The sequence below is a fragment of the Triturus cristatus genome, chromosome 7 (genome assembly GCF_964204655.1).
Source record: "Triturus cristatus chromosome 7, aTriCri1.1, whole genome shotgun sequence".
Taxonomy (NCBI): domain Eukaryota; kingdom Metazoa; phylum Chordata; class Amphibia; order Caudata; family Salamandridae; genus Triturus; species Triturus cristatus.
This window is the reverse complement of record NC_140590.1, coordinates 947,086,337-947,107,937: the sequence shown is the minus strand read 5'-3', so window position 1 is coordinate 947,107,937 and position 21,601 is coordinate 947,086,337. Positions and strand designations below refer to the sequence as shown.

General features: G+C 41.0%; 1 protein-coding gene across 3 annotated transcripts in view; it reads left to right on the top strand.

Annotated features, from left to right (window-relative positions):
- The window catches only part of KLHL3 (kelch like family member 3), a 529,889-nt gene that overhangs the window by 120,411 nt on the left and 387,877 nt on the right, over positions 1–21,601 (top strand). For all 3 annotated transcript variants that reach the window (XM_085617962.1, XM_085617960.1, XM_085617961.1), the window contains exon 3: positions 18,966–19,072. In XM_085617962.1, the coding sequence (XP_085474088.1) occupies positions 18,966–19,072 (107 nt within the window). The remainder of the gene's footprint in view (positions 1–18,965; positions 19,073–21,601) is intronic.

Genomic DNA, 21,601 nt, shown 5'->3' with positions numbered 1-21,601 from the left:
CCTTTTTGACGTGGGCCAGCAGAGTAGGAGGTAAATCCCAATTTCCTCCTACTTTCCTTGGTGAATAGTTGCACTATTCGGGACCATTTTCTTACACACAGGGAAACTAATCAGTCCAACCATTTTGAAAACTAGACCTCTAGGGCCAGGGCCGGCTTTAGCGCTGGTGGCGCCCAGTGCGACAATGTTTGTTCGCGCCCCTAATGATCACCTCTGCCACGGATTCCCTCACTACCACTCTTTAGCACTGCCCCTCCAGTCTCCATAACCACTCTCCCTCAGATGCGTTTTAATTAGTTTTATAGCGCCGCCGCCACTCATACCAGTGTAGGGTGTCAGAGCACTTTACATTGCACACACTACACAGAGACAATCAATCATAGGTGTGTAAATCAATGTATAGGAAATATTACGTAAGGCAGAGTACTACAAGGTGTAGGAGTCATCCATATTGGTAGGCAGTACAGTTTAACAATGCTTGGTCTGGAGAAGCAAAATTCAGAATTTAAAACTTAACACCATGATTGGGGGAATCTCTTTAATCATCAGAATTGATTTCTATCCAAATGAACCTTTTTTTGCAACGTTAGGATAATGAAAGACTGGGGAAAAAACCATAACGTTCTAAACTATACCTTGCAGTTTGCATGCAGCTCTTTGATGACAGTTAATAGCTCACTGTTCTATGTTAGGATTATAATATATAAACTGCAAGTAACATAGGATCTCTCAGACAAAAGCAGTAACCCACTGACCTATTTACATTATATGCACTTTGTGATCTGAATGGTACATTTTCTTTGCAGCAGGCATATTAACTCTCTTTGCTATGTTTGGATGAGTCAAAACTTCCACTAGACAAAACTCATCTCGCTCCAAGAAGAACATTTATCACCGAAGTTATGATGACATTTATATAGTTCCCTGAAAATGTCTGGAGGCCAGGAACATGGCAGCAGGTGCTTTTAAAAGAATAATATACTTGCAAATAGGGCACCTCCACCCAAAGTCTGCATCCGGTGCAGTGGCACTGGTCGCACCGCCCTAGAGCCGGCCCTGTCTAGGGCACTCCAGGGTAGTGTGCCTTGCATGGATCCCATAATATTGTTTTACCCAGAATGCCCTGCAAAGCTCATACATTGCCTAAAATCATGCATTTTCTCTACATTTCCATGAAGGCAAGTTCCAGAATCTGTGGGGAATCATACATTTTCTACCACTCAGTGCACCCCAATCCCAATAAAAACTGTACCTCACATGTGTGGCTGACCCTAAGAATCGCAACACAAGTCCCAAAACGCAAGACTGAGGAATCTCCACTCCTGTTTCAGGCACTAGTCCCAGCCAAATAAGTGCGGTAGCATGTTTATCAGGACACTGCTCACATTAGGCTCTTTGTTTGGCATCCTGGGTAACGTACATGGTACAGTATATGGCTAGGAGTGTCATCATTCTATCTGCAAGGATGATGTCCCTTTGTAGAGTTGCCGAAAACTTTTTTTGATCCCATAATATAAACCTATTTTATTGGTTTTATTAACATACACACAAACATATTTCATATGCCGGTATCCCTCAGCAGTAGTTAAGTACCTCTCTTCAGGATTCACAGCATAATGTGTATAGCAACAAGAGGTAATAGTCAATATAAGAGGCAACATATTTTATCATGTCAGGTTCCTTGAGGTGTATAGAAATGTGTGTTCTCATTAATACTAATTATCCTTTTAAAACCTCCTTGTGGATGTCAGCAGTGTTTCAAGAACAAAATAGGATCCTTACCTCTGTTTATAAGAATACAATAGATATATATTTATATGTACACAGGCACACACACACACACACACACACACATATATGTCCTCCATAGAACCCTGTTCCAAAGGATTACTCCAGTCATGTGGTCTGACCACTACCTTGTTGCAGTCCAACACAAGATGCCACAGCTACCCCAACTAAAATCATTGTATCCTGAACTATATATCGACCTTGGAACAGTCTGACTTTATAGGAAATAGAAAATCTGCTTACCTTCATCTCATGTCTGATCTTAACAAATTCTGTACAAACACCCTATGGATGGCTCCAAAAAGCTTTCGATGTCTTAATTTATCTGAAAGCATCTAAACCTAAAATAAGATAACACGCCCCTTAGATGAATGAAGAATTAAAAAAGATCACAAAATAAATTTCCACGCTTCAATACAACTGCCTCAAAACAAACCACCATCAAGACAAGATATTCCTGCAGAGACACAACAATATATATATATATATATATATATATATATATATATATATATATATATATATATATATATATATATATATATATATATATGTGTCATCAATCAAAAAAGCAAACCAACTGTACTGTTCCAGCTGAATCAAAAGTGTAGCAATAAAGAATTTTTATAAAATACTTGTAGAATTCCACCTACCAAAATACACAGAAGCTACCAATCTCATTTCTCAAGAAGTTTGTGACAAACTCATATTATTACACAACCAAAGTAGTCCTGTTGAATCCTTTCTTAAACAACAACAAAAAACCAACAGCCCCAACCAATTTGTAATAAAACCCTCCATGGAATGGCAAACACAGCCTCTACGCTCCTTCAAAGAACTATCATCATCTGAATTTCTGGATCTTGTCAAAGGGAGCAAGCCAGCTGTCTGCTCCTCTGATCCTTGTACACCTCAAATCTTCACAAACAGTCTACCATCAACTTAAGTGGACATCCCATTGAGAACTCTGATCAACATTTCATTAACAACAGCAGTTTTCCCAGAAGACCAAAAAAAGGCATACATACGCCAGTTATAATAAAAACCTAGCCTGGACACTCCAGACCCCTGCCAACTACAGACCCATAACAAACAGACCATTCCTGGGCAGATGTTTAGAAAGAGAGGCCTGCGCCCATTTGTCACAAATTAATTGAAGACACTTCATGCCTTCTGACTTCTAAACTGGATTCTGTCCAGGAATCGGCACTGCATTTGTTCTTATGTCTAGCTTGGATTACCTGCAAGATACAGTAGACCAGAACAGGGTTGCTGCCCTTCTACTCTGGGCCCTTTAGTCTCCTTTGACACTGTGGATCGTGACTCACTAATCCAAAGACTTGAGGAGGCCAGAATAGAGGGCACATCTATCACCTAGATCACATTGTATCTACACAATAGAATAAATATGATACAAACTCCTCTATTCTCTTCTAAACCATATAGCATTAAAGCAGGACAGGAGTCCCTCAAGGTTCAATCATCTCGCCCATGCTTTTCAACATCAACATGAAATCATCACCAGATCTGCTCAATGGTTTTGACTTTACAAGCTATAACTATGCATCTGACTCACAGATACTTCAGAAATTGGAAAGCCCAAAGGACATTAGAACATCATAAATCTCCAGTTGCCTCCGGGCCGTTGACCAATGGATGACATAGAGCCACCTCAGACTGAATGCCTACAAAACTGAAATACTCACCTGTGGTGTCTAGAAAACCTGTGACCTTTTCTGCGCCTGGCCTGACAATCTAGGACCACTGCCAAAAATGTTTTAGATGGGGAGAAAGATCGGAATTACCATGAACGGCAAGCTTTTGTGAGCGCAGAAATGTTATGAAAAGTTCTGTAAATAATGTTACTTCAAACTCGCTCCACAAACCTGAAAGTTCTGTGCCTCTCTAAGTCGATGAACCTTTGCCATGTGTTAGAATAGAGCATTTTCACAACCACGTCCTCATCTTTTACATTTGATGTTCAGCCAATTGGTGAAGTATTAAGAGTATTTTCTCATTAAGAGATTAGTCAATATTTTTGTTTTTTATTCAGGTTTGATCAGATCAATTACAAAAATTATCGAAAAGATTGGTTAGAATAGGCATAGGATATAACAGTGTGTTCCATTCAGAATATAGCCCTATTCTAATCGAAAGGACCTATCCTATCCTAACAAGAACCCATAAAGAGTTCCTTCTGGAAAAGAGCAAATAGAATTTTGAAGTAAAGTCAGATAATTGAGAAAAGTATCAAATTTCCCACTAAGGGTAGGTCTGGAGACTCAGCCAAGTAATCCGTACAGTGGCAGTAGCAAAATATCGAAATGAGTGAGAGGGTAAGGGAAATCAAAGCAGTAGCTATGATCAGCACAAAGACAGAAAGTCTCCTCAATCTGCATGAGGAGAAGTCAAAGAAAATCTCTGTCAGCAATAGCTTATGGTAATTCAAGCTAGCACAACGAGTGCTAAGGGGAATTGCAGGGTAGAAGTGATAGAATGCCTTGACTCTCTAGCTAGCAACACATACCATATAGAAAGGCCTCTAAACATGTTGCAAAAACAGGTGAATATGTCATCCGCATCCAGTGGAGGAAGATCTTCCGATGGTCTGTCGTCTTCGCCCTCGATTTCCACGGTAAACGACCATGTCGACATGGAGTTATTCAGAGGTAGCTACAATGTACTACAAAAATGTACATCAACAAAGGTTCTCATGGGAATCTTTTGCAGCCTACTCTATTAGCTGTATGGTGTCCCATTGTGTAGCAATGAGCTGCTCAGTGAAATGAAACATTTGATTTCTGGTAGGTCCTCATTAGATCACGAAATGTAAGCTGCATTAAGCATTTTCTTTTTATAAATACTCTTGTTCATTATGAATAAGTGGCAAAGAAAATTGTCTAAATGCGATGAAGTCATATAGGGTGAGAAGAAAAGAAATAAATTTAGCATGAAACCTCACATTTCACAAAAAGGTCAGGTTCTATAATTGTTAGAACGCTAAATCAGTATTTATGAAAGGCATTTATTTTCTTTTAGAGAAGAACAAAAGAATGGTGCAGCCTAGCAGTTGGAGAACGATGGCAATAAAAGTTCTCTGCAAATTTAAGCAGCATTTCCATTTTTGCACGTTTAATAAAAGCACATTTCCTAACATCTACTTATTATGCATTTCTGTGTTAATGTTTTTAACACGTTTCTATATCATGTGGTAAATTTTCCATAAAACTTTTCAGCTTTCTCACTGTCAATGAATGTACAGGTGGATAAAGTAGTGCAATCCAGGTTTCTAACAATTAAAACACTGCTATGCACTTTCCTACACCTAGGATTCCCCTACAAGGTTCAGGCTACCAACTCTCTTGTGCTATCAAAACTGGATAACACCAATGAGCTATATCAAGGCTCACATTTGTCAACTATGAAAAGATTACAGAGAATTCAGAACGCTACAGCTAGACTGCTCGTACACACAAACCTACAAGCACACATATTCCCTGTCTTGCAGGCCCTTCACTGGTTACCAGTTGCCAGAAGATCCACCTTCAAGCTGCTTTGTATCACACACAAAGCAATACTTGGCACAGGCCCACACTACATCAGGTAGAAAATAGAAAGATACAACAAAGGAACCTACGCTCAAGAATTTCTCCCCGCCTTAAAATTCCTACATAAAGGGAAAAAAATCATGGGTGGAACATCTTTCTCTGTTCAAGCAGCCAAACTGTGAAATTAATTACCCACAAACATAAGATTCACTGACAACGATCTTAGCTTCAAAGGAGACGGCTCTTCCTCACAAGACGACTGTACTCTCACCACAATAGTATACCACAGCAGTATACTCTAACATGACAAGCAATGCTTTCCACAGTATAGAGATGGGGTTATCGTTGCACATGTGTCCTTGTACATTGGCCTATGCTTCCTGTGATAAACAGAGCCCGTTCATATCAGGGTGAATGTATCTTATACCACAAGTTAGATGTGTATATCCGACCACCTGAATATTGCTGCTTCTATGTACATATGGATATTTTTATAGATGGGTTTCCTATAGCAACTAAAACTTTACTGTGTCATGTGTATACATGACAACAACAAAAAATATTCCTTTCAACCTTCATCCCACCCTCCTCTCTCTGACTCATCCCAACCTTTCTGGCTACTAAGAACTCCCAAACATCCTTCTCAAATTTCCACCTCCTTTTTAGCTAATTTACCCAACTAAAAGGCAAACACAACAGCTACGTACAAAAACAATTTACTAATTCCCCTTTTCAAATCCATTCCCATCATTCTAACCCTAAACTCTACTAAACACACAGGAATTCAAGAGCACAAACGAAACACAACTAATCCACAAGGGGGAAAAAAGCACCCATTACTAATCTGCTAAGCCTTAAGCTCAAATCTTGGTTCCCCAGCAGCATGCTGCCTGCTGCCAAGATCTTCAATACCTCGTCACAATTACATGCTACAAAAAGTTAAGTACAAACAATTGAATAATTCATTAAGGGATAATTAGGATAATAGTTCATAAAATTGTAACCCTGAACAAGAAGTTCAGAAATGCAGCAGGTATTTACTGATAACAAGTTCTTGGTTAACTTAGAGGATTTAATAATACTTTCAGCAGCTCATGTAGATTTCTACTTGTGCTGTGAAAGGTGGAGATGGAATGTCTATATGTGATGGCAAGGTGTCCCTTCTTCCATGTGATAGGCCCTTACACCACCCTAGGTAAGTACCCTAGGGTAGGCAGCCTGACGAGATCCCAACCCAGTGCTTGGGTGGCACTGTCCTCTGTGCCCCAACAGGAAGCAGCAGTAGACCACATCATTCCACCTGTCTGACGAGCAGTGGTAGCTTGTATAGCATGCAGTAGCTCATTAAAGAGAAAAGCGATGCATTTGAGAACTCCCTAGAACAGGGGAACTATTGTCTAACGAACAGATATCCCAAAAACATGCTGAGTAAGCAATATAGAACGATGCCTTCTCTCAACACTTGATGCATGCTTTCTGGCGCCTGGAGCAGCTATCGCCCATCATAATAGTTCAGACATTTACATTTATTCTCTCAATAGACTGTATAAACAAACAGGATCCACTTGTCCACAATGAAATACTGGAGACAAATGCACCTTAGGTACTTTAATAAAAGTAAAACCATTACCTTTGGAAAGACCTCAAGCTTTGCCATAGATATTAAATGTGCTTCATTGTGTCGTTGTGCTGTGTGAAATAAGGTAATCCAAAACCAGACGTGACCAAGCAGACTGTTGAACTTCAGCTCACCTGGTGCTCATATAGTCATCCAGCGAACAGCTTAAAGCTCTTTGGATCTTCCTCACTATAAAATATTAGACTTTTCCCAAATCTGTCTCATTGAATGAGGTAGCCCCTAAGACTCAGGCTGATGACCAAACAGTGGCCCAGCTGAGAACTGACATCCTCTCAAAATACTGGTACCTCAAACAGATCTAATGAGTGATTTCAGACTGCTGAACACACCTCAGCTTCGTATCTCAACAGGCAGAGTTATGGCCAGTTCAGATCAGCTCAGGACCCCGCTCTGTGTGGGCACTTATGCCATATGGCTACAATGTACCATAGACAATTGATATTTTGAATAAAAAGTGCAGCTTTTCTACTTTCAATAGTGTTATTTAAGAACTGAAAATGATCAGAGGGGAAATAAAACATCAGTTCACTCTGGAATTATCCACTAAGATTTTTAAAAGAGGCTAGATAAAGGTGTAATAAAAAATAGATATATAACAATAGTCAATGGAAAATAAATGATTTTCACTTATAAGCGAGTGAAGTGTATAAAACAGCCATGTTTGAATTAATCACTGAAGTAAAGGCACACTCTGTTTTTTGTACAGGTCATTAGAGTGCAATGGGTGGGGTGGAACCTTAATCACTGTTCTTCAGCCATATAATCCCCATGATGCCTGAAATAAAAAAAGAGTTCCATTTTAAGTGCAATATGTTAAGCTCTCAAGTTTGGGTTCAAGTTGTTCCACGTCCTAAGACCTCCGATTGCCTGGTATCGTGCTCTTTGTTTAAGCCATTTTTAGGATGGTTGGGTGACTGGGTGAGCCGTTGGTGAACAAAGATTTCTGGTAGGTGAATAATAGTGTAGTCTGTGCAGGGGTAGAGCTAGGGTATGCAGTTATTTGTACCTTTCCTGCAATTGGCTTTTGGGCACGCCGAGGACCTTGAAGGTGACCTTTCAGCGTTAGTCTGACGTAGTTATGTTTGGGCTAGGGCAGTGTCTAGTTTGGCAGACTTTGCAGCCCATCAAGCAGTTTCTACGGGAGTGCTGCCTAGATAACATTATAGTCATGAACAGTCCTGTGGTGACAACGGTGTAACTAAACTTGAGGGAGATCCCCTGCAAAGTACATGGAGGGCCCCCCGACGGACTCACTCAGGAGCTTTCAGGCCTGGGTATAGTGCTGAGGGGACCCCCTGACGGTCGCCCCTCCCCCCACGCACTGCGGAGGCCTATGTTAAGCCACTGTATTATGGTGGGTTCCCCATGGTGACCGCGTTGGTGAAGAGGAATTTTTTGCCAGCACAAGGGAGCTTCCACTTGGAGCACAAAAGTAGAGATCAGTGGTAGTCCATGCCTGATTCCTTATTCTTGGTGAGGTTGTTGGGAATCTAACAGTTGGATGAGTACACCCTGGAAACACCTCAATGTCTCCGAGGTATAGGGGGAGGTGCACAAAAAGGCGGTTTCCTCCTTTCTTAAGAAGACCCCTCACTCACCAACCTAGTTGGTGACATGCTTCATCATCGGGGTCCCACCCAAATAGCCGAATGCTACCCTGGTGTGCTTCAACACCTGATTACATTGGAGCAGGTTATTTTTCGCGGTGCAAGTGAGTGAAAATCGTGTTTTAAAAATTGGCCAGATTTAACTCCCTCAATTTTATTCTGGAGCAACTGGACAATATTAAAAAATTCGTAAGATGCCGTTCTCGGTTAAATTGACCTCCGGCATCTTTGTAGTGAGACAAAAAGTGAATTAAAAAAGGGAATAAAAAATTGCCTACATGTTTCAACCTGATGGCGATAATACCAGGTTTTTGTCAGGACCAGTGGACGTGACCCGGGCGGTCTACACGCGATAAGGTGTACCCTACCCTTAGTAACTATAAAACCCAACCATGTACGCGCAGTCAGGCGCCCTCTCTTCAATTGTTACTCAACGACACGGCACCCGAGGTCGTTGAGTAGGCACAGCAGCCGGTGACTGGGCTTCACACAACTGTGAAATTGAGCCAGCACCTTGACCCTGGCTTCCATGAGGCACGCCACTTCGCGTCTCTAATATTTTTCCTTTCAGCAATTGAAGAGAGGGCAGCTGACTGTGAGTACATGGTTGGGTTTTATAGTGACCAAGGTTAGGGTACACCTTAGCACGTGTAGATTGCCCGGGTCACCTCCACTGGTCCTGACAAAAACCTGGTATTATCGCCCTCAGGTTGAAACATGTAGACCATTTTCTATTCACTTTTTGTTTCACTGCAAAGATACCGGAGGTCAATTTAACCGAGAACAGCATCTTACGAATTTTTAAATATTGTCAAGTTGCTCCAGAATAAAATTTTTGAGGGAGTTAAATCTGGCCAATTTTTAAATCACTATTTTCACTCACTTGCACAACGAAAAATAACTTGCTCACTGTAGTTAGGTGTTGAAGTACACCCGGGTAGAATTCGGCTATTCGGGTGGGACCCCGATGATGAAGCATGTCACCAACTAGGTTGGCTGAGTGAAGGTTCTTCTTAAGAAATGAGGAATTCACCTTTCTGTGCACCTCTCCCTATACCTCGGAGACATTGAGGTGTCTCCAGGGTGTACTCCTCCAACTGTTTGATTCCTCTACTACAAGGGGACCAGGAGTATTCCCTTCAAACAAAAAAAAAACCCTTTCTCTCTCCTGTGTTTTTTGTGGGGTTGTTGGAAAGTCAAGGATTCAAGTCCAGTTCCTCCTTCCACCAGGATGTCCCTGTTGTCTCTGTTATTGCAGAGGAAGCGCTCCTTCATCACTTAGAAAGCATGATCCAAGCAGTCAGTGTTGTTAGGCAGGGTTTCAGGGTTGTTTTCCAGACTGAACCGATTTTGCGGGTCATCGGTGTACATTTGGAAGTTCAGCTGATTTTTGTTTTTGAGAAGCTGCGACAAGGCCATGCGTTGACAGTGAAGAGCAAGCAGGAGAGCCAAGAAAAATCATTGTCAAGGCCAATAGGTCTGTCCTTGGAAAACAAGTGTGATGGTTAGTGGATTTTATGTTTTTTGCAAACATACGACACAAAAATGATGAGCATTTGCAATGCAATAGGTCTCGCATTTACTAGAGTTTGAGTTTTTGTTATTGTATATGAGAATTTCTTTTGTTTATGCGTTTATTTTTTAAACCTAAATTAAAGGTATTGTTATTTATACTGCCAATAGCTTAATTTCTCGCAAATGCGAGAACTATTGCATTGTAAATGGGGTTTCTAGGTGTTGCTCGCATATTTAAGTACTGTGAGCAGCGCTTAGATAAAGTTGTGCTGGCAACATTAAAGTAAAAGTGGGTATGGAGCTTCTACCTTTTTTTTTTTTAAGTAAATTTAAATGCTGTGTAGTGCAGCTGCTAAAGGTTACGCGGGCTGTCGTGGTAATTAAAAAATTGAGTTTGCGCGGCTGATAAAGTGAAAGTTGGCTGTGTTGGTATTAAAATAATTAAATAGGTGTGTATCTAAAGTGTATGCATACCGTATTGTATATGAAATAATTAAATAGTATTTTTAATAAAAATATACAAGTATTATAAAAAAGTGGGCGGGTGCTTTTGTTTGTGGGTGGAATAGTGAAAGAGCATTATAGAAAATAGTGCTTATTATGTTATAAGGTAGATTGTGTAATAACGGAAGTAACATGGCCAGTTGTTGTGATATGTTACAAAGTAATATAAGGCGGTACTAAGGAGTGACTATCACGTGTATATAGGAATTAAAAGACAGCATTTACGAAGGGGAATGATATAAGCTAATGTCAAATATGGGTGAAGAGTGGTTAGGGGTTGAAGAGCATACTGCAATACAGCATATTTTACACGATGTAAAAATACTGCCCTGTGGACTAATAGCTACCTTTCCACTAAATTGCATATTATTTTGTTCAGTAGTTTGGTTGCGTTTAGTAATGGAAGTTTTATTCCTCCATTTGCGTAGAACAATGACAATGTTATAGTGAGCTTCATGAAGTCTGTGAGGGGGCGGACCTGTAGTCACACATTCGTGAAGATGAATGTTAAGGCGGTGGTGGTACTGGTGGTGGTGGTGGTGGTACTGATGGTGGTGGTGGTACTAGTGGTGGTGGTAGTACTGGTACTGTTGGTGGTGGTACTAGTGGTGGTGATACTAGTGGTGGTACTGGTGGTAGTGGTGATGGTAGTGGTGATGGTAGTGGTGGTACTGGTACTGGTGGTTTTACATGGTGGTGGTAGTGCTGCTTGTGGCAGTACCGGTGGTGGTGGTGGTTTGGTACGTGTGGTGGTGGTGGTAATGGTGGTGGTGGCGGGACTGGTATTTTTGGTGGTGGTACTAGTGGATGTACTGGTGGTGGTGGTACTGGTGGTGGTATTGGTGGTGGTGGTACAAATGGTGAGGCGCTTGAGGTCAAAGTGATCAGTAAAGTGTACTTATCACATTTGTATTTGCAAGAGCCAAGGTGGCCTCTCTTGTCTGTGCATTTATTGAAGCATGTTTGATCTGTGCCCCGTCTTACAGAGATTAGAGGTGCAGGCTATTTAGGCATGTGTGATCTGTACTTAGTACTTGCAAAGATGCAACGTGTAGGAGCATAGGCTTTGTTGATGTGTAAAGTGTACTCAACAATGATCTCACTTGCAGAAGCTGGGGAGGCTGTGTAATCACAAAGATTTATCCAGGAGCTGACTGATCATATAGATCTGACTAGCAGGAGCTGATGGCTGTGTAATGTATGTAGTGAATGAAAAAAGATATAGTATGCAGCAGTGGGGTGCGGCTGACAATGAAAGCACTGATCTGTATCAGAGAGAGCTTATTTAAGACTGTCGAATTGGGTAACTCTTCAATTTATCAGTTGGAGAACCCCCATCCTGGGGATAACCCGGGGTGATCTACCCCCTTTGGAAATGAGGGACTTATCTATACAATATATTAACACAGCGGGGGACGGCAGGGAGACCCAGCCACGCCCGAACCTCACCAGAAATCCCCAATATATATATTCCATAATATGGCTGCTTGTATGCAGCACTTTAAGCAAAAGGCTATGTTGGGCCAGCAGGGGTGTGGGGCTAGGGAGGTCGTGATTCTAGTGTGACAACAATAGCATGAATATAAGATGTTTTGTGGAGAGCTGTGTGCATGGAGCATACCCTTCCCCACTGTACCGAGAGGCGCCTTGCAGGCTGCAGCCCGAAGCCCATCTCGCAGCAATGTTCCTGGAAGCCCGCCCTGCTGCAACGCTGTTTGTTTATTGCGGGGGAGGGGGATGTGGCGCTGAACCAACAGGGCAGATGCGATCTGACTCTCCCGTTTGACATGGGTTGTTATTATGACACATTATTTCCCCTGGGGACTCCCCAGATATGTGTAGTAGAGATGTCAAAAGCCGTGAGTGGGGGATGCTGGGTGGGGCGGATTTCATAGGACTAGGCAGAATAAGGGGCTGTTGTGCACGTGGATATGCAGCAGTGACTCCAGCCCTCTAAATCTAAAATGCATGCACCATTGAAGAGACACACAACAAAGAGTGGCAAATAAACGGTGGCACTGCTTTTCGCTTGTATTACTAGTTACTTTTGTGTTTTTGAGTCTTTTACTTTTATTAATAGCAAATCTATTAGAAGACAGTGTTGTTGTTCCAGTAATGCTCCAGTGTTTCAATGTTATCGATTTCCTGGTAGCGTGTATCTTGTTTGTTTACTGTGTGCTCAGGAGTTTAAAAGGCGACCTCCTGGCCACCGTGTGCAAATATTGAGCAAATTGTAAGAAAGTATTTTTGGAAGGTGGACAGAGTCCCTGCGTAGTAGGCATTTATAGATCTTTTATTCACAAGTCATTTGGTATGTATTTAAAAACATTTGAAAAGTCACGGTGAATGTTAGTGCTTGTGCTCGTTAGGAATGATGACACGACTGGCTGCCTTCTGGGCCGCTCCTGACCTTCTTTATACTATTGGTGAGTTACCGGGGTCTCCTGGTCTCTCTGGAGCACTGATTGTCGAGGGGAGCTTTGCCCCTTGGCATGGCTTTTGCTGTTAGCGATGCAAATGCCAGGCAAGAAACTGCCGTGCTTCTTAGCTTTTGTACCTTATATTTATTGTACGCTTCATTCATGGCAGAGGAGACCCCAAGGGGCACGTATCTGGCCTCTGAACACTAGGTGCGCCGTGCTCCCAAAGTTAAAGCGTTTACAACAAGCTGTCGCCTTTGCGCGACTGGAAAAATGGTGCTTAGAGACTAATTAAAGGAGACGGTGTAACGCCACCAGTACACGATCCAGTCCGGATGGGCCGTCGAAGAAGGAGACAGGGCGGTAACAAAGAAGCCTGATTTCCAATGAAAAGCCAGCGTTTACCATAAAGGTTCATGCTAGCCAATACAAAAGAGGGGCGGGCTTCAACTCCCCTTCAGAAATTTTGATTACAAGACGCCTCGCAGAGCATGCAGCGCATGTTCGCTGCAACGCTAGGTGAAACCTAAAAACGGAAAAGCAAAGAAAACATACCATCACCTAATTGCAGTGGACATGTGATTGCAATTAAAATGTTAAATTCAATTTGATTCAATGTAAACGGAAAACTATGGATGCTTCCTAGCTGGGAGATGCCCTTGGAACATGTATGGAAACTTTTCTATTTTTTTATTTTAAGTTTAAATGTGTATCACAGGAAATGATGATTCTTTGTTGGCGCAATGAAAAGGTACAGTTGGCATTGAATAGCTTTAATAAAAAGACTGGCTAACCACACAAAGATGACAAAAAAACTGATAAAGAATGGGAAAAAACAATGGAAAAACAATGCACTCATTCTTAAGTGGCAATTCATACATGCTAAAGCACAGTGTCGTTACTCACAGCGTAAGATAAATGGCTCAAGAGACTTTCTCCATGAAGTATGGTGCAGTTTGAGTGGAGGCAAAATACAAATGACAGTTGGTCAGAGCAGTAGGTGAACAGGGCAGACCCAAAGCCTCTCTATGTTTGTATATATGTGTTTGCTTTTATGAATGATTGTGATTACATGAGGGTGGTGATACCATTAAATCTGTCTACTCAAGACCTAAAAAAGACACACATGCATGTCCTACAGTAAACTTCAAAATATTGTAAAAGCTTATCCGGCTTATCAAGCAGGGCTTCTTAGATTTTTTCAATGTGTGCATTGATTTTGTAACAAAGTGAGTGTGTGTTGTCAGTGATTTCAAAAGCGGTGACTCGTTTTAACAAGCATTGGCATAGTCATTAGGTGTCACCTTTGGGACCTTATATGTGTTTGCACATTATCCTGGGTGCTACAATGATGATGTGCCACTGAATTCACAAGTGATCGCAGGAGAAATAAAGGTCAGATCAAGAACCACCTGATAAATGGCATCATCGGTGGGATCACAGATAAATGAGATGTAAAGCAAAGCCACACGGGAACAATGAAGAACCCCACAAAAAGAGTAAGAACAAATGAGATTGCTAGACTAGTGGGGAGCACATTGTTGCCCCCGATTGCAATCTCTTTATTGATCTACAAGGAACGAAAGGCAAAGTGGATAGTGCAATATTGGAATCTGTGATACGCAGAGCAGAGCAGTAGGTGTATTAACCCACTGAGCCACCAGGCCCAGTACAAACGGGGCCAGTGACGTGTAAAGGGGTTGAGACTCTTAACATTCCTCCTTCACACTATCTTTCAACTGTTGGAACCGGTTTAAGTAAGGAAGGTTCTGGCAGAGCGATGGTTTTTCGTCTAAAGATGGCTCTGACGGGCATGTCACACTCACAAAGTGCTACGACTTGCATCGATTTCACATCCATAGGTCTATTCAGGGATAGAGACCCCATCAATGGACAGACTAGGTCTGAGTATCCAATTATAGAACAACGTTTCACATGAAACGGAAGTCGAAAGGTTTAGATTTATTCCCCATGTAACATCCGATCAAAATGAATACATTTACAGTTTATAAAGATACACAATTCATGAACAAAAATAAATCAAGAAAATGCTAAAACAAACCACTTCTGTTAATTGAGAGGCAGACGTTGTAGGAGAAATTCCACGAGCTAAACACGTTAAAATCAATTTAATTATGTGTTTTCTGATGGCGAAACGCCCTCCTTGCTATTAAACTAAACAATGTATAGAAAAGACCAGTTATTTAGACCTAGACATGCAAATATAAATGTGCACTTAGCACTTTATGAAATTATAATTTCAATATTGGATTAGGTAAACTGATCAACTTCCCCAAGGCGCTAATTACAGGTTTTCTGAGAGCTAGTTAACAAAAGCATTAGACAGATACACCCGTGTTTGTGATGCAAAGCTCGGATCTGGGATGTAATTATAATGTAAATGTTATAAGCGCTATGAAAAGGCATATTTTTTGACTTGTGTAGACACAACCATCAGACACACAGATGAGGCCAGAGGTGAAACGCTCTAGTTCTGATGTATTGAATTTGCCTTTATATAGCGCTTACTACCGCTAATGAGGCGCTTAAGTGAACTTATAATGTAAATATTTGATAATATAGAAGCACCCAACATCCATAGGCACCATTAAAACTATGTTTAGGCTCCTATATACAAAAGCCTTGGACAGATTCACAAGGGCTGAGGTCTAACACTCCGAATGGGGGATTTAGTTATAGTTTAACTATTCAATAACATAAGTACACAGATGACCAGAGGTGCTATTAAAAACATATTTTTGGTCCCGCCCAAAAATACAGGGGCAGAGGTGCGAAGCTGCTGTTCTGGAATGAAACTATATTTTATATATTAAATAACATCAAAACACTAACCTCATTCAGGAGTTGCAAGATAATGTTTTTTACGCCCTTATAAGCATATGACTCGGACATACATACATACGGGGCTGGGTCCCGACCCACTGGTTCTGAGGTTCAACTATAATTTAGATATTTCAGAATATAGGCACACCAACATGAATAAGGTGCTATAAAAAAATATATTTTGTGCTCTTGTGAACACAACCCTCAGACATACACGCAAGGCGACAGGTCTAGCTCTTCAGTGCTGGAATATAATAAACATTTAAATATTCAGGAATACAAGCAAGCCAGTCTCGACTATGTGCTTTTAAAATACATTTTGTAAACGCAGGCCTCGGACATGCATACGGAGCTCGGGGCCCACGCTGCAGTTCTGCTATGAAATTAATATGTAAATATTCAGTAGTTTATTCACACCAATCGCCGTAAGGTGCTAGAAAAAACGTAAACATAAACTTAGAACACATACACAAAGCTGTCTTCACATTCAAACACACCGAGCAGCAGGCGGCGCGCAAATCCCTGAACTGGAATCCCATGGAACGGAGCCAGAGAGACACAGCTGGCTGACCGCAGCCTGCCATAGATTTATAGCTATTTGTCTGTTAACTCTTTTTATTTTCTTGCCCACAACATGTCGGTGAAGCTAGCTCTTGTAGATTGAAGTGGGTTTGGTGGGCAACTCATGTTTTGTGAAGGTACACAGAAATAAACCCTCTACATAGCCTTTCCCGTTACACGAGAAACAGGTGGGGCTATTTTAACGTGCCTTAGGGTAACGTTTGTACTAGGAGATTTTTAACGCGCTTCTGGGTAACACTTGTACAAGAAGATTTGATCTTCTTTGTATTTGAACAGTATCTGGTGAACAGGCGGCACAGGAAATGCCGATTGATACTAAGGCAATGGTTTAACTCCCTTTGTACCAGATCAGGTGTACAAACGACGCAGGACCAGTTCAAAGAAAACAAATGGCGTGGGACCAGTTCAAAGAAAAAATTAGTGCGCTGACCAAACCATATATAAACAAAAGAGTAGGGGGAACATGTAACAGGGCTAGTAGCCATGAAAGTGAAAAATTCACCTAAAGGTGGGACAAATAGCAACATTTCACCAACGTAAATTTAGGAATTTTAAAAGGCACACAAAGGAATCAATTAAAAGTGATGGGCGTGATGAAAGCTCATAGAGTGAAGGCTGCATGTTTGAAGGTTGTGCATGCACTGCCTAGGCTCCACCTACAAAGGCCAAGTTCGGGCTTTTACCTTGACTTGAATGCATTCTATTACCAAATTATTGCTTGTTCCACAATTTATTAGCAACATCCCTTGAGGACTGGAAGGCATTGAACTCAGTTTGTATTCCTCAAATTGAAAATGTATTCAGTGAATATATACAATGTACTGTGTGTTCTTGCACTGTGACTTGCGGTGAGCGACACACAGTGTCTCTGCATCTGCTGTTTTGTGGCTTGTAGTAAATTTACAGTTCGTCTTGAGTGCCGAATACAATGGGTTAGTCTTTTTTTTTTATGCGAGAGATGTGAGGCTCATGGAAATAAAGTGGATTCAGAAAATCAAAGACAATTCTCAAATGGAAAGGTGTGATTAAACCTCACTTCTCTATAGTAAGCAATTAAACCAATAAGCCACATTTCCTGTAATGTCCAATACTGAATTAATAATTATACTGTGTAGTTGTTTGAACCGTCTATGACTACTTGAAGTCCTATTTTATTAATACATTTTTAATCAATCTGTATCTGTATTAGCATAGTTCTTTAAAAAAACATTTATTTGCTAGGCTTGTAAAAAACATAGTAAAAAAAGGCAAAAAAACAAGTTTCACGCATAAGCAAACTGAAATCTACAGGCCTGGGAAGTGGCAGTACATTTTGCAAAAAGTGAATTAAGCTCTTTAGGTCTCACCTTAGACAGCGCATGCATGGTCGCTTGCCACAACCTTCATTGACAAAAAAACAGGGCCCACCCATTACTTACAATTGTTTGCCTTCATCAGCAGTCACATTTCTTGTTTCTCATTGGTCAGCGGCAGCTTGTTTTCAGTTTGCCGGTCCCCCCTTCCCAGTTTCAAGCCACACATATCAGATTGCCTGGAAGTGTTCTAATGGATGCCCTCAAGCAAGAAGCATCTCTGCCCCGAGGCCACCATCTTTTTCCTTTCCCATGTGCCACAAGCTTGCCGGTAAAATCTTTGTGACGCGCTCTCTAATTTTTCTTCAGTAAATCAAATCTTCCTTCTTTCATAAGGATAGATGCCGGGAGGTTGGGGCATTAAAACAAAAGAACACAAAAAACACTAAGGGCCAAATTAAAACAATATGCCTCTGTATTAATTGGTCTTGAGCGATCTAAACTAAAAGCTTTGTGACTGTTCCACTCAACAATGAGCTGACATGCAATGGCCAAACTATCCCTAAACATTCAGACTTTCCAGGTAGGACAACACCAGGCTTAAAGTTATGACCTGCAAAATCAGTACGGTAAATCTGCATGAGAATCGAGCTGGGGCTGTGGGCATAAGCTCATAGGGGGAGAATGGATGGGTCCCCCTGCCTTGCACCAGGCTCCTTTGTCCCCCGATTCCCTGCCCCGCATAGCTACTCCTGTTTCCATTTACATACTGCTCAGAGCAGGTGGTAAATAGTAGTGTTGATACCTAGGGAAATTGAAGTTCTATTTGGCATCTGATCAGGAGAAACTGAATCCACAGTCACTCCCCATGCGGTGGGGATTTCTCATAGTTGCACAGTACTGGCAGGGTGCTTCTGCATCGTACCAGTGTTTACTAGTGTGTAGCTTGTACCGTGCCAGTACCGTTCACTCTTAATCAGGCCCTAAAACTTTATTGCTTATGCAGCTGAGATCCATACGAACGAGACATTGGTCTTGGAACCTGGCTAAAGGGCACCTTTTCCTCCTATGCTCACATTTTAATAGACTGTGAAATATCCCACAATGAGCCTATTTCGTTGACTCTTTCTACTCTTTTCTCACTGGGTAGGTTCTGCAAGTCTTTCAATAGTACATTGCTTTAACAATGCATTCGAAAAACTGTGATCTTCTTTCTTCTTTTTCAGTAAAAAAATGCTTTGTGATGTAGTAATCGTGGCAGAAGATGTGGAGATTGATGCCCACCGAGTTGTCCTAGCAGCCTGCAGTCCATATTTCTATGCGATGTTTACAGGTACCTTTTCTTCACAAGTAAATGTTATTGTTTTGGTGAATTAATCTTTATGATTTCAAATACTGGGTTAATACTGTGTTGTGAGCTACAATGATGTTCTATGGAGTAAAATTATATCAAGCCACGTAACATCCCACCTAATAATGTATGCAATTAAAAAAGAAGGCAAATCTATAAGATGTTAAACCTTGTAAATTAAAATCCTGATCATTTTTGTTACATTTTCTTTCAATGTTTTCCGTTGCTTCTATAAACGTTTGCAAATATTGTTGAAAAACCGTTTGCATTTGTTTAAATCTTCTACAGAAGAGAATATATGTATCCCTTTCAAATGAGATATTTGGGGTGGGCAGCTGACCTATCAATACCATCTTTTTTCATGAACGAGGCAATAGACAGGTCCCCTTGCTATTGTGGTTAACACACTTAAAATGTAGAGGAGACTGTTCTTGAAGAAATCAGGATTTGATGTTGACTTTCTGACGATTACCAGTTACCCTCCGATGTTCCAATTTTATGTGCGATTCTAAGGTGGATGATCCCCTCCAAGTCTGCAACTGTGTTGAGGCCTCTGTTTCCCTTAACATTATCTGGTATGGCGTTTTTGCCAGGATGGAAGTGGAGCCTGCCCTCTGTTTGTTAAATGATCAATTTCATTGCTATTTTTCCAATCTGCTTTGTGGCATCTGTATGTTAACTGTGGTTCTTCTGTTGTTGAAGATGCGAGTAATCATAAATGTCTTTTTAAGTATTAGATCTCTTTCTTTCTATGATGATACAGTCATCATTGTTTCTAGCCTTCAATATGAAGGTACCCTTTGCAGTGGAACGCTTTGTACATATTTGTATTCTGATCTCTCATATAGTGACTGGATAACCCACAAAATGCACATTGTCCCACTTGCATCTTGAAAGGTTTTATGAGGGGCGGGTGAAATAGTGGCCTTAATGGTTTACAAGCTCTATTGAAGAGGTGATCCCCAAGCCCTTTGAAAAGTAGAGGCGACTGTTCTTCAGAAACCAGGATTGGGTGTAATTTCCTGAAAACTAACACGTACCCTCCAAAGTTGCACTTGTATTTGCAATTCAAAGTTGAATGATCACTTCCTGGGTCTGCAACTGTGTTGATGCCTCTTGGTTTCTTCAAGTCGAATTGCAATTGGAAAAGATTCTTAGTGCAGACTTTTTGAGCCTGTAGAGGTTTCTGATTGAGTTTCCCCTTTGGTAATAGCACGTATGGTAAATGGTAAGATTCATGTGTGCGTTTAAGTAAAGGAATTTGTTTACAAACATTCTTGTGGATAAACTCCCCCCTTCCCTGAATTGATGATTTATCGCCAGTGACTAAAGGACATAGTTGGTTTTCTGTCATTGACTTATTTTCTGCATATCACCAGGTCCCTCTACATAAGAAACGCTGAGATTGTACTACGTTCTGGTGTTTATGCTTCAAAAGAATGCCATTTGAACAAGCTGTGGCTGCTGCCTTTCTTCTGAGGTTGATGTCTAAGATTTTCAAGAGTTTTGAGAACATTTGAAAGTTTGCTGTGGGAGCAGTCACCTGGTTGCGACATGGGATCAGGCGCAAGGGCACTAAGCCCAAGAGGGAATTATTGGATGCCATCACGGATGCTCCTGTTCCCAGTTGCAAACATTATCTAAGGTCACTGTTAGGACTAGTGGAGTTTCACTGTAAGTTTGTGGTACATTTTTTAGAGAAAGTATTTTTCAACTCCGCTTCTGAAGAATAAATGCAATGTTTCTTAGTCGAAGGAGTGCAATAAAGTATTTGATATGATTTAAAGAAGGGTTTGTGAGGCTGAGTCTTTCTAAGGATTTGATCCTAGCTCTAAGGGCTTCATTACTACTGATTCTAGTTCAAGGTCATCTTGGAGAGGTTTTGAGTAAAAGTGAAGGTAGTAGTCATGAAATTACTGTTGCATTAGCTTTACCCTCTCTCACGCCAACTGAGGAATGCTACTCAGTTAAAGAATTGGAGACTTTAGGTTGTTTATGGACTATCGAACACTTTTGGTGTTTCATATGTTTTAGTGAGTTTATTGTAAAAATTGATCATAAGCCACTTACCAAGGTAGTAACAATTCAGGGTCTAGCGAAACCAAGACTTTCAATGAGGCTACAGGACTTCAATTTTTCTGTTTCTTAAGACCCAGGTGTCAATACTCGGGTTGCTGATTCAAAGTAGAATTCATTTGACTATAAAGGAGTGTCTGGTGGCTGCCTGGGATGAATTTAAAATTGCATGGGTGGATGATAAGGAGTTAAATACTGTTAGCAAAACTGATTGTTTTTAAAATATGCAACATTGCAGCAAGTAAGGGGTTTTGTGAGTGGTGGTTAGCCAGAAAAGATGAACATTGAAGCGATATGCAAGGGTTTCTACGAGGTCAAAAGTGAACTTTCTGATAAATCAGCTTGTATCTTGAAGTGGTAGAGTTGTTCCTCCAAGTAGTGTCAGACCCAAGATTATAGGCATCTCGTTATTCTGAAAGATAAACGAAGGATCAA